At 29.7% G+C, this 13,597-nt stretch overlaps 1 protein-coding gene across 1 annotated transcript in view; it reads right to left on the reverse strand.

The window, feature by feature from the left end:
• The window catches only part of LOC111625244, a 211,495-nt gene that overhangs the window by 31,024 nt on the left and 166,874 nt on the right, over positions 1–13,597 (reverse strand). Inside the window, exons 11-13 of the mRNA XM_023368340.1 lie at positions 12,894–13,081; positions 6,774–7,061; positions 5,576–5,725 (exon numbers count right to left, since the gene is read on the reverse strand). Coding sequence (XP_023224108.1) covers positions 5,576–5,725; positions 6,774–7,061; positions 12,894–13,081 — 626 coding nt within the window. The remainder of the gene's footprint in view (positions 1–5,575; positions 5,726–6,773; positions 7,062–12,893; positions 13,082–13,597) is intronic.

Raw genomic sequence — 13,597 nt, forward strand, 5'->3', positions numbered from 1 at the left:
TTGGCACTTTGGCTACTTTTTGGGCTATATATTATTTATAAATATATTAGTTGAATAAAAATGCACTTTAAAATGGTGTTTCGTCGTTTCTATTAATTACAGACCCAAATAAAACAAATATTTGTGTTTTTCAAATAAATTTTTGTTTGTCTCTTTTATAATAAATGAATTTATCTATTTCTAAATAAAAATTGAAAGTGTCTGTAGAAGTAATTTTTTAAAATATTCTTTTTTGTGGTAAACTTTTAATACTTATTACTATAATCTAGACATGTTAATCCTTAAATATACTTATATATTTAAGGATTGAGCCAAAATATACTTGTGGCCCAAAACTCCATGACTTCTTTCAATGTGGCCCAGGGAAACAAAAAGGTTGGACACCCCTGATATAGATTATTCTGGAAGTTAAGGTTATTCCGGAGCGGAACTCGAACCCACACTGGCAACGAATATGCACCGTAAACAGGGGTTGTGGTTTCGACTTCCATGTCGGGCCGACTTTTTATTCCAGAATATTCTAAATTAAATTGATTTATTTCTAATTATTAAATTTAACACGAGATGGCGGCTTAATAGCCCATCTTTAGCAAAATTCCAAAATATCTTAATTAATTAATTAGCTGTAATTTAGCCCAACAGGATTTTCACTATTCGTTTAATTAGTAGAGTTTATCGACTTGTTTGAAGGCTTACAGGTTATTAAAGCCTACAATATAAAACATAAACAATTCTCATGTATTAAATATAAATCAAAAATTAAGATTTATTTTTCTATTATTTAAGAAAGGATTAAGATACTCATTAAGCGTATTTGATTCCACACGGTGGCTCAAAGTCTGGAACGATTAGCGTTATAATGAACTTTGTTTATTCTTTTACGGGTGAAGCATGGGAGGAATAAATTCTAATAAATGAAATAGTGAAATCCCGTAGTCAGAGTGAAGTTGCTGAACAGTTTAACAAGCTGCATCTAGATTGCTCTGCGTGTTAGTGGGAAGTCTGGATGCAGCCTGTTAAACTCTTCGGCAGTTTCACGCTAACTGCGAGATCTAACCATCAAAATAGGTCGTTCCTCCTTACACAGTCCCGTACTTCATCTGCAAAAGAATAAACAAAATTCAATGGTTCCAGACTTATCAGACTATAGACTCCTTTGGTTTCAGACTTATAGAACTCACTATGTAAAACTTTAAATTATCATGTACAGTTTATCGACCAAATTCGTGCAAGTATGCTTAATATTTTCAGATAATTGCTTCAATATTAATAATAAAATAACCATAAAAATAGTTGCCTCGACGACAGAAATAACAGAATGTACGGTAATTTATTAGATAATCATCTTATTCATAATGCTACGTGCTGAAAGTGATCCTGATTAAAGTTGTATAATTATAAATAGTTAATTATTAAGCTTAAATAATAAAATAATGAAGATTATAATAAACACTAGTGATAATTAACTTTTAAACATTTGTATATATCAAAATCTCTAATTAAGTAGACTTGTAGAAGACTTTCATTGGTTAAAATTTATGAAATCTAGGATTAATTATGAAAATTTTAAAAATATTTTAGTTAAAACATTAGTGATAAAGCTTAAAACTAATTTTTTAAAGTAATATAGCTTCATTTAAAATGATATAAACATATAATGATATTCACATATAAACATCCAGAGATTTTCTATAAAATAGTTCTTTTTAGTATACTATCATTATAAAAATATAATTTTCAATAAATTATTTCGCTTTTTAATAAAAATTTTAAATATAGATGTAAAATAATGTATGAAAAAAAACGGAAATTTATATAAAATTCAGGATCGAAACTTGAAAAATTAATTTCGCACACACACAACACTCTCATTCTTTCATCAAAAATAAATCAATTCGGTCAACTTGTTTTCAAAGTGAAGCAGCTGTCATTAAAAGCTTGATAAAGAGAACAAAGAGAAATTAAATGCTTTTTCAGAACATCACTTTTCCACTTGACGTTTTTTTATTGAGCTTTTCCAAGCTTTCTGAATTGAAGAAAAAACAAAGAAATAACAATACTTTAATGTTTTTTCCAAGAAAATATTTAAAAATTCACGTTTAATAATAATTTTATCTAAAAATTATGTTTAAAACTTTGGATGATTGAGCGGTTAAGGTGGCTGACTATCGCTATGGGAGATCCGTGATCGAATCCAGTAGGGAATTTTTCTGGAGATAATCATTCCTGATATATCGGGCCCCGTCCCTCACCACCCTGCCTCTCCGTTGTTTGCCTGGCCAAATCAATAACATGCTTTAAAAATAGGCCTTCTTAATGTCTACAGGGTGCGGTTAAAAAATCTTTATTCTTTCCATAAATTAGCTTTAATTTGTAGTATTTTAATGATTAGCACATTCAGAATTTTATGAAATTAATAAAATTCTTTATAAAAATTTCCAGAGTTTTTCAGAGGTTATCAATAGCCTCCTTTTTTGTGACCATTTTCACCTTCCTAATGGCTATATTTGTAATCAAGAATCAATAGTTAGAAGTTAACCAATAAACGTTTAGTACTAAAGTAAAGTATACGCTAATTGGTTAATTTCTAATTCAAACTCTCGATTCTTGGTTGTAAAACGACCGTAAGAGAGTTCGTTTTTAATTTTCATCATAGGAACTACGATCACAATAGGGCAGTTGGATGACGAAGAATGGGATTCCCGAAGGCAAACGATCTGTGAAAATTTTTGAAAATCCAATTCGAATTCGAACCTGAATCTCTAGGAATGGCAATGCGTTTATCTCATTTAAAGTACAATTTAAGTAATGGCTTTCTTGGCATTCTACTAGAGAAAAACAAAATCAATAGAAACTAAGGACAAAAAGAAATTCTGTTTTGTTAAGTTATGGCAACGCAACACTTGCGCGATGCTTTCCCGGAAGTTTTTTTTTAAGTGAAACTGGTCCCAATTAAGGTGTTACAAACGTGGAGAAAACACGGAAAACGCTACGTGGTCAACCCATCCGAGCGAGGCGCGAACCCACAAACCGAACTAACAGTGTTCACGGTACGAAGACCGCTTGGCAACTGGTAGGAAATTCTAGAATTATCTAGAAGGAGAAAATAGAAAAGAATTTTCAGTTAGATCCGTTGCAAAATAGTTTACTCGACCGTGACAATTAAATATTTGAGAAAATAAAACAATGCAATTTTTAATCATATTTTAAATTTATTTCATTTAAAATATATGCTCGCGATTTTAGTAGTGTCTCACGCCTGTAAATCATGCTTTTCCTGATAACAATTGAGTCATGCCGGTAATCTAACTTCGTTCTGAAAAAAGCATTTGAATTAGAACCATGTGATTTCCGGGTCATACTGAAGGTTTCTGTTAATCGGGGCCTCCTGCTCCTAAGCTTTCCAAATCCGGTCTCGACATACCTTGTACATCTACCTAACTCCGTTATCGAGATTAAAGTAGGACAGTCTGACAACGGTTGCCACTGGAAATTTAGAGTTATTTGAAAACTGTAGTCCAATCATTTGAAATAATTTACAAAATATAATAACCAATTTATAAAGCTTATTATTATCTATAATTTTTGTATAACGAATATTTAATAAAATATAATAATAATAAAATATGAAAGCAAATTAAAGATGAGATAATGAATTCTATAACATAGACTAAATATTTGTTTGGGAGATATTTGCTTAAGCTTGTGTACAACACAAATTCATTGCAAATATTATTGATACCGCGTAAACACAACCTAACAAGATATCAAGAACACTTGCTATGTGAGAATTGTGACTTGCAACAATCAATATTCATGAATATTTAACTTATAGATCTATAGAATTATCTATTAATAATTTGGAATTTTATAAGTATTAACAGATGTAATTAATTTTACGGTGTAAATAGCAGAAATTTCTCTAACTTATATTTTATTTCGTCCTTTACTATAAAGATGTAAATGATTACTTGGTAGGGATAATTGTAATTTAGAGATAATAAGTCGTGTTTATTAAGTCTATCAGAGATGTATTTATATAATTATAAGTCTACGCGCATTGATTTATAATGTTTAATTTACTCATGAAAGCTAGATAAACATTTCGAGATTTTATTGGCGTTATACGGTAAACCGATTTTTGGACCATCCTAGACGGATTTTTAAGTTCTTGTCGTATAAATGTGTAACTATTTGCGCTTTATGGATATACATGGTGGCCCAAAAGTTAGTTTAACATTGTAAATACTAAATTTGTCATACAAAATACAGTTCACTTTACATCTCGTTTCTATAACTGCTATGGAATTTGATTTCTTTCTATGAATACGTGTTTATTTCAAGTGATCCAGATCCTTCGATATAGCAGCCATTAAACTAAAAATTTACTTTATTTATGCAACAGCCAACTGGTCTTTCCCTCTTGAATTCTTTTAGTATGGGTTTTTGTTTATGTATGCATGTATTTATTATTCATACACATTTATTTACAAACAGATGGTATGGCCAATGGCTCATGGGCCTTCATGGGATCCAGGCGAATTTGAATTAGGGGGCCCCATGCAGTGTTTACTTCAGACATTTTTCTTCAAGGGAATGTTTTGGGAGAAATATCTTCTTATAAACGATTACTTTAGGTCCCCTGTTAGTGGGGACTCCAGGCAATTGCCCTTTTTCCCAAAGTATAACGCACCACTGGGTATAGTAGTGATGTCGAAAGACTTCAAGATCATCCTGTTATTTATTTAATTATATATCATCTATTAAATTGTTTTATTTCAGTTTTCATGAATCAATTATATAATATATTATAGTTAAGGGATAGTTAAGAATCTTATAGTTAAAGTCTACGCTCCGAACTTTGTAACGTTACTATTACATACAACAGAATTAAAGTTTTGCTAATATTGGCTCAATTTAAACTTTATTCTTTTCCGCTAAAAAATAAGTTGAGTTATTGATTGTGAAAGAAAAAAATTCCCAGTGAAGAAAAGCTTTTTATTAGAAAAGACATGTTTGAATCTTCTCAAAATTTAAATTAATTTGTAAAGATTTTGTTAAAATTTAAAATAATTCGGAAAAATTTATAAAGTAATTTATAAAAATGCTAAAATTATAAATTAGTTTAAATACGTTGCAGAAAAATATCAAGATTGAAGGTCATTTACCGCCACAACGGCTAACAACGGCCACTCATGGAAACACACACATACAAAATATCCATTGTTTGGAGGTTATTTTGCACTTTTGTTTTCAAAATAGAAAAGTTCCTAGAAATGACCGCCGTTTAGAGGTGGCCGCTATAAGAGGTTCGATTGTATGCTTTATAAATATATATTATCGATACAAAAATATAAATTTAACTTTTTTTATGATCAAGTTTCTTATAAATCGCTTAATTGATCATTTATGTTAGTAAAAGGCATAAAAAACATTACATAAAATAAAAAAGTTATATCTAGTTTCGATGCAAATTAAAATAATTTATCATAGAAAACAGTCAAAAAAGCCATTTTAAGACCATAAATGCCTTAAAAAGTGGACTGTGGATTTTATCAATGAAAAATTTGATTACCAAATGCAAGTTTCTTGCATATATATCTGCCAGAATGATTACACCGTTTACCAGACCAGAATAAATCGCTTGTAACGTTGTGATGCCTCCACTGTATGGCTAAACACGACGGTTGATTTAATGCAGAATTTTCGTCTAAATTTATGATATCTGCAAATAAAACAGCAAGAAAATGTGTTTAATATTTAAAAATAAATAAATTTAAAAATTCATTTCTTCATATTAAACTATAAATAATTTTAATAATAAAAATCAAGGTGATAAGTTAAGCCGAAATGTAATTTTCGCGCGGCATTTTTCCTGTTTAAAATTTTTTTAAAGTAAGTGTTTTTATAATTAGATAGCAAAGAAAAATTAAATTTCTTCCGCGAAAAATAAAGATTTTTTTTTGAATATTCATCTAATTAAAACTCTTTAATATTAGTGTTTAAGTATATTTTACTGTAAGAGAAGCAAATTTAATAAATATTTTACATTATAATTTCGTTTATTTCATTAATAAATTGAGCTGAACGTATTGGAGAGAAATATTACAGCATCACTTGATAAGATAAATTCCAGTTTCTATAGCAACCGACAGGGATCTGATGCACTTTGATGAGTAAAGGAATAAAAGGAGCGTCAAGTGTTTTGTAATACCAGTTTCTTTCTGTTTTTATTCGAATTTTTTCCATAAACTGAATTAGATTATGGCGAAAAACACCCCATCTTAAAGCTAAATGGGCTAAAAGTAGCTTAAGGCCTGCATGTAGTCAATTTATTTATATCAAAGCACTTGAAAAAATTTTTTAAACATTTGCTTTATTACTTAAAAATAAACGAAAATTATTTATTTACGGTTAAATATATTTACACACAATACTAATTAATATTAAATAAGTAAAAGTCGGATAAATTTGGGCTACATTTTAGCTACATTTGATTAAAACTTAGTAATTTGACAAGGCTTTAGTCCAGATTACTTTCAATGATTAGTGTATAGCCGAAATATAGCCAAAAAATTCGGTTATTGTTAAATTAATCAATTTTAAATATTATAAAACTTTAAACTAATTAAAAAGTATAAAAAACAAAGTTTATTTAATTGTTTATTTAGCTTAATTATAAATCAAATATAAATTATCATAAGTTTTTATAGCAATTACTAAGGGGCTAAACCGCGTATCAATAAAAAAAAATAATAATGACGTCTTTTCACCGGAGGAAATTCTTTCTCCGTTTAACCAGTTCCATGTAATCTCTCCCGATTTTTTCTTCGATCCGATCCAATAAATAACACCAGACATGTATCCTTCTGCGGATCGTATGAGCGAATGCAAGAATTTCTTTTCTTCGGTCGAAGTAACAGTAGCTAATTGTGATTGAGTTTCCGTACATATCCGATTGGCAGTGTCCCAACTCACTTCTGGATATGTCGATACCAAATAGCAATAATTTTCGTGGCTACGAAACAGGTGATTATCGCATAACGACTTCGGATTCTTTTCTGTAACCAAAATCAATCATTATAATTCAAGTTTGCAACTGAAACTTCTTAACTTACAAATTTTTTTATTTTTTAATTAATATTTTAAAATTTTTCAAACCCATTTTCTATTATTTTATTCACTAGTATTATTCCTTTATCTTAAGGTAATATTTTGCAAATTATAAATTAATATAGAAGTTGGCTCAAAAGTCAGTTAACCGAATAAAATATACATACGCGTTTATTTTAAGGACAAGTAAAAGCCGATTTGAAACATTTGTAGGAGATTTAGTCCTTTATTCGAAAGTACAGGATGGTATAAAAGTCAGCTAACTTTTCGGATTAATTAAACTACCGACAGTCACTGAACACTGGTTGATCGCGGGTTCGCACATTGCCCAGCTGTCCATATACAGTTTTCGTTTTTTGTTGACGTGTTTTAGCTCCTAAATAATGGCATTTTTTTCATAGAAAGTCCTCCCGGATGATACCACTCTTGGTCAGATCGCCCACGTGTTGCATTGCCTTATTCAGCAATCCAAACAACCACACACAATCTGTTAACTGAATTTTGGGCCATCCTTTACATTTATAATTAGTGGAAACAAATTATTTTATACTGTTTCTATTATGCTTATATCCTTAAAAATCACGTATAATGTTTAATCAATAGGTCCAAGATAATTAGATTGTTAAGAATTGTAATGAGAGTTTGAAGTTCGGCATTAATTTCAAGTCTAATTGAAAGAATATGAAAGATTATGTGATATTTAATTGGAACGATTTCTTATATTGTAAGTGATGCGTCATCCATCATTAAAGTAATTAGAAATTTTTTTTATTATTATTAAAAATTTGCATGAAATTCTTAATTATTTTCAGTTAAAAAAGTTATTTACATAAAAGGATCTTTCCTTTTATGCTTTTTTTTAACGTTAGTAGAGGCATAATTATATAAATCTAATAATTGTATACAAATATTTGTTTGTTCTTATCAAATTTGAAACATTAAACATTAATTAAATTCGAAAGTTTATTGAGAAAAATTTTAGGGTTTTTCCCCTTTAATTTTTTGAATTTTTAACTGATAAATTTATCGGTTTAAAATGCTTATCAGAAAATTCGAATTTTATCTTTTATAAAATTAGATTTTGAATTTTATAAATTTCGAAATATTATAAATATAATTTTTTAGAATGTTATAATTATCTTTATAAAAGTTCCAAAATCTTATAATTTTAGAAATCTAATCAATTGTAAAAATTTATTTATTTATGGTATAAAAATGTATTTATTGCATGAATCGTTCACAGAATAAATACATTAAAAAGAGAATATTTTAAAGAAAAATGACAAATTGCTTTCTCTTCGATGAAAGAGATGCCAACAAATAGATGGGTGGATAAAAGCACTTAGTTGGTCGTGGGTTTGGTTTGGTTTATTCGCATACAGCAGCTCGACACATGGGCTGTATGTGGCATACAGCCCATGTGACTCTCACAAATATTTTTCACCTGTTTAAAAGCAAGTAAGTTGTATTAATTTTCTACAAGAAACAATATTAATAGCATTTAGCTAAAATATTTTAAATTTTTAATAATATTTATGGACTTTTAGAAATTTCAAGTACAGTGAATTCCTCTGAACAACGGCCACTGAAGGGAAGACAAAAGATGGCCGAGAATTCTAGAGATTAATAACTAAATTCGAGAATATAATAACTTAAGTTCAATTTCAAGAGGATATAACTAGAGTATTCATCATCAGAATGACGTCAAACTTCACTTGGACGCTTTTGAACTGATGGAATTTTATTTGAAATAAAAAGTTTATTACAAAAATATCGGTTAGGACGATAAATGGCGCTGCAACACCTTAATGGATAACTCAACACGTCTCAAAACTTACGATACATATAATACACTGTGTGATTACGTAACAAACATATCGAGCATTCTGTTTGTTGCGTGATCAACAGGGGCCGGCATATTGAGCATGCTTTTACGTAACCACACAGTGTACCGTATATATCGTAAGTTTTCAGACGGTTTGATTTATCCCTATGGTGTTGCAGCGCCATTTACCACCTTAGCGGACATTTTTGTAAGTAACAATTTTTTAGTTACTCTACTAAAGTCTCCATGTGAAATATGACGTCATTTTGCTTATTAGTTTCCGAGTTATATCGTCACGAAATTGAACTTCAATTGAAAACACCGTGTAGGAGAAGAATTTAAAAAAAATTCCAGCAACCAGTTGCTTAACTTTCCTGGTAACATTCAAAATTGTGTGTGGCATCATCTGTTGTTATATTTTATTATTTAAAACTGTTTATATTTTTAATTATTATAAAATGTCAAAAAGCTCAATTTTGAGGGTAGGGATAGGTTTTATAAAAAGTTGTGAATGATAATAACGAGTAAAATGGTCATTTTAAGTCAGACCCTACTCGAGATATGACAGGACCTCCCTATCTCCACACCCCTCGACTTTTAACCACCAAAATTCAATATCATCAATCCCCCTAATAAACAAACCTCCATGCAAAATTTAAGAAAATTTCGACAAAAAGCACAGGAGTTATTAAACTTCAAAGAGGGTAAAAAAATCGTGCCCCCCACACACTAACATCCATACATACAGAAGTACCCCGAAATTTTTTGCATTTTTCGACGTTTCAAGGTGTCCTGAGCCCATAAATGTAAAAATTTTGGGAAGGGTCATTTCTTGTTTCCGATCGTCATACTTTCCCTCTGTTATGTAGACTATAAAAGTGATTAGCAACGATCTTTTTATTTTTGATTAATTTTCAATAATTATAAATGATTTATTCAAACATAAAATCTATAATTTCTGAAAAATAGCAGAAAATTATGAGATTTCTGTTTAAATTACGTGTCCAAAATTATTGACTAAATCTTCAAGAAAGCTATTTTTGACTTAGAAAACCTCAATAGAATTTAGGGATATTTCAACACGATAAATCAATTTCTGAGACGTAAATTTGCAATTAAACTCTTTAAGATGTAAATTAAGTGACTTAAAATCAATACAGACCAGATTATCATTTCTGGTCGAAAATGCGTGAAAAATCATTTCCTGTCAACTTAATTCATTAATCAATTCATCCTCAGGCATACACGTTTACCTGATTTAATAAGGATTGATATGCTAAAGCAATGCAACACGAAAGCAATTTGCCAAGTGTGATGCTTCCTGGAAGGATTTTTAATGGAAATTGCTCTTATTTAGGTGTTCGACACGTATAGATTACCCGATGGTCAGGCGAACCTGATATTAACTATTCAATACCAGTATCCATTCAGTTACTGATGGGCTTTGCTTTAATAGATTAAGGCCCATCAGTGACTGAATAAACTTTAGATCAGGTAAGGTGATTATTAATAACATCTCACAGGGTAAGTATACCTGTGAGATGTTATTAATAAGATATAAAGCTTTAGAAAATCATTATGCGCGCGGTGTGATCGCGCCAGTCCGAACTGTATGCGAACGATCATCATCATCCATAAAAGAAGTTACGTAACAACATACACAGGCCACAAGGATTTCGTCTTTAAATCACTATTTGGAATTCTTTTATCCTCTATTCATACATTATGAAAATCCACTCAGGAGGGAGAAAAATGGAGTTCCTATTGAGCGCTAGCGTGGTGTGTATATATTGGCAACCAACATACTGAAATATGTCACATTCTCATTGTTACAAATTGAACGAAACTCGTCTCTATAGCATAAACAGCCATATTGCTTAAATGAAAGTTTTGTAAATACTTGTCTCTTTAATCCGAAAAGAATTACTTCGGTAGATTATCCCACAGCTATTTAGGTTAGAAACTCCTTTATTGTTTTTTATATGCATTTCTTATTTAATTCTCATTTTAATTCTCAAGCCCCTCCTCAGTGCTAAAGAAATTTTAAATACAATCAATAATATGACAATATAACGCGTGTAGATAATATTAACTAACATAAAAAACCATTTTATCATACTATAAAGATCTTCCGGAGAAAAATTTGTGAAGCTCTTTATGTATGATAAAATGATTCTTTTATGTTAGTTAATATTATCTACACGTGCTATATTGTCATATTACTGATTGTACTTAAAATTTATTTAGCACTGAGGAGGGACTTGAGAATTAAATAAGCCCGAAATGCATATGAAAAAACAATAAAGGAGTTTTTAACATAAATAGCTGTGGGATAGTCTACTGAAGTAATTCTTTTCGGATTAAAGAGACAAATATTTACAGAACGAATAAAACAGCTACCATAATAGACATTTAAATGAAAGTGTAAATGGATCTGGCATGCATCTGTACGATATTAATTAGTTCTATAACAATCATCATACCACCGATACCAAACTCTTCATACTTCTATCCTTGCTGTTGAAGGATCAGTTTTATCACTGATCGCTTGTTTTCAGCCAAAAACCAAGCGATTTAATCTGATACAAACGTTTCAGAAAATAAATTTCATATTATTTAATACAATATATAATAATTTCGAATTCTGAGTAAGTTTACGTTTTTTTTTTTTTGTTAATTATAAAGTTTTTTAAATTCTAACAAAACTGAATTATTTGGTAATTAATTAATAATATTCAATTGCTCTTTCATCATGTATATATTAATGGTGGTTTCAGTAATTTGTTTAATTGGTGGTTGATGGAATCAGATAACACAAGACATGGAGATCACCATGTGTGGTACATTCCAGGAAGATATTCTATGGGAAAGTAACTGTCCCCTTAGCGTTAGACACATGAAGAAAACCCAGAAAACTCTACATGGTCAGTCCATTAGTGTGGCTTTTCAGTGATTTTATCCATTCGTCACTGGTCGGCTTTGTTTACTTAATTAATTAATGATATTGAAGAGCGAGCCACGATAACAATTTTAACTGACCGTCTTTTTTATTGATACTAATGATTTGTAATCTAGAGTATGAGCGCTGATTGTCAGAGGTAGACGTTTTGTAGGCTGGACTGTATTGTTTTATAAGAATGAACTTTTCTTCTTTTCTATGTATTATTTTCGAATAATTAAATGATGATTCCATACGCATGTAAATTTTAATATAAATTATTAGACAAATTTAAAGCAGCATATTTACTTATAAGGATATCCAACATATAAAATACATACACACTTTGTTGAAACTATTATTGTTGAGAGTATTTTCGAAACGATCAACAATAACATTATTAGCAATTGTCGATGCTAAGGTACTTCAGAATGATGTTTTGATTTTACACATCATTGAAAACACTTTTAAAACGATGAACGACATCGAATTTAATAGAAATTGCAACGCTGTTGTGTTTGAAAAGGTTTATTTGTTTATCTTTCCCTAATTTTCCTGTTGCAAGCTTCCAGAATCCTGTTATTTCTATAGCAATTTGACATGAGTCTCATGAATGCGATGAATTTCACTTTGTAAATTGCGGCTAGCGCAGAAAATCTTTGCGTTTGACATACTTTTATACTTAATACTGCTCAAATTATGTAGTTTAAGTGCTTAATTAAGTAACTTTTTTCCAGTTTTCCCATGAAATTTCTACTTTTCTCACATTAAATATTGACAATTCCTCATAAATGAAATGGGTCTGATAAATGAAGATCACCAAATTTTTTCCACATTATCACAATCTAAATATTAATTTTTGCCTATATTACAAGCAAACAAATTATATTTACTAAATTATTAATTCAAATTATATAGTATCATAAAATAATGTAAAATTATAGTAATAATAATAATCACTTTTAAAATTACAACCGTTATATTTTTTTTTTCCTATAAAAGTTAACGAGACCTTACCTGGCACTAAAGAGACTTCTGCTCTGAAACCTCGAAAACTTTGTGAAAAATCAGAAAAGAATAAGATTTTCAGCATGTTAGACGTGGAAATCTGTCTCAATAGTTTAATTCTCGATCTCCAATCACCACAGTAATGGATTCCTGATGCTTCAACCCCTCCTTCAATTGTCAGATAATCGTATTGACACCTAAAATTATGTAAACGCAGTCTTTAATTCACGTATCAGAAAAAGTTTTATACATTTGAATAATAAATTTATTTAATATTTAAAAACAAATGTATAAGTGTGTAGGTGTATGTAGTGTCGTGTACTATAGTGGAAAACAGTAGAGGACAAATTTACTTATAAAAATGAATTATAGTATGTTTGTCTACAGGAAATTAATTCTAGTTTTTTATTTTTTAAACAAATTCTTTTTTCATTTTTGTTCTTCTATTATTTCTGAAAACTGTAAAAGAATTATAGTCATGATTCCATATACTGTACTTGTATGTCTCATGCATAATGCGATTTTCAAAAAGTAACAATCGTAACTATTGCTTTTTTCAAAATTACATCACTTATGACGCCACTATCACGTCTGACACTCACAAATGTTACCTTAATATTTTTTTAGAAAATTGCATTACGTGCTGTGCCAAGTAGTATATTGCACTTTCCATACTCAAAACCCAGATTTTGAATTTAAAACCACATGAAATC

This window comes from Centruroides sculpturatus, unplaced genomic scaffold, assembly GCF_000671375.1.
Source record: "Centruroides sculpturatus isolate CEXI.00-Female unplaced genomic scaffold, Cexi_2.0 scaffold317, whole genome shotgun sequence".
Classification (NCBI taxonomy): domain Eukaryota; kingdom Metazoa; phylum Arthropoda; class Arachnida; order Scorpiones; family Buthidae; genus Centruroides; species Centruroides sculpturatus.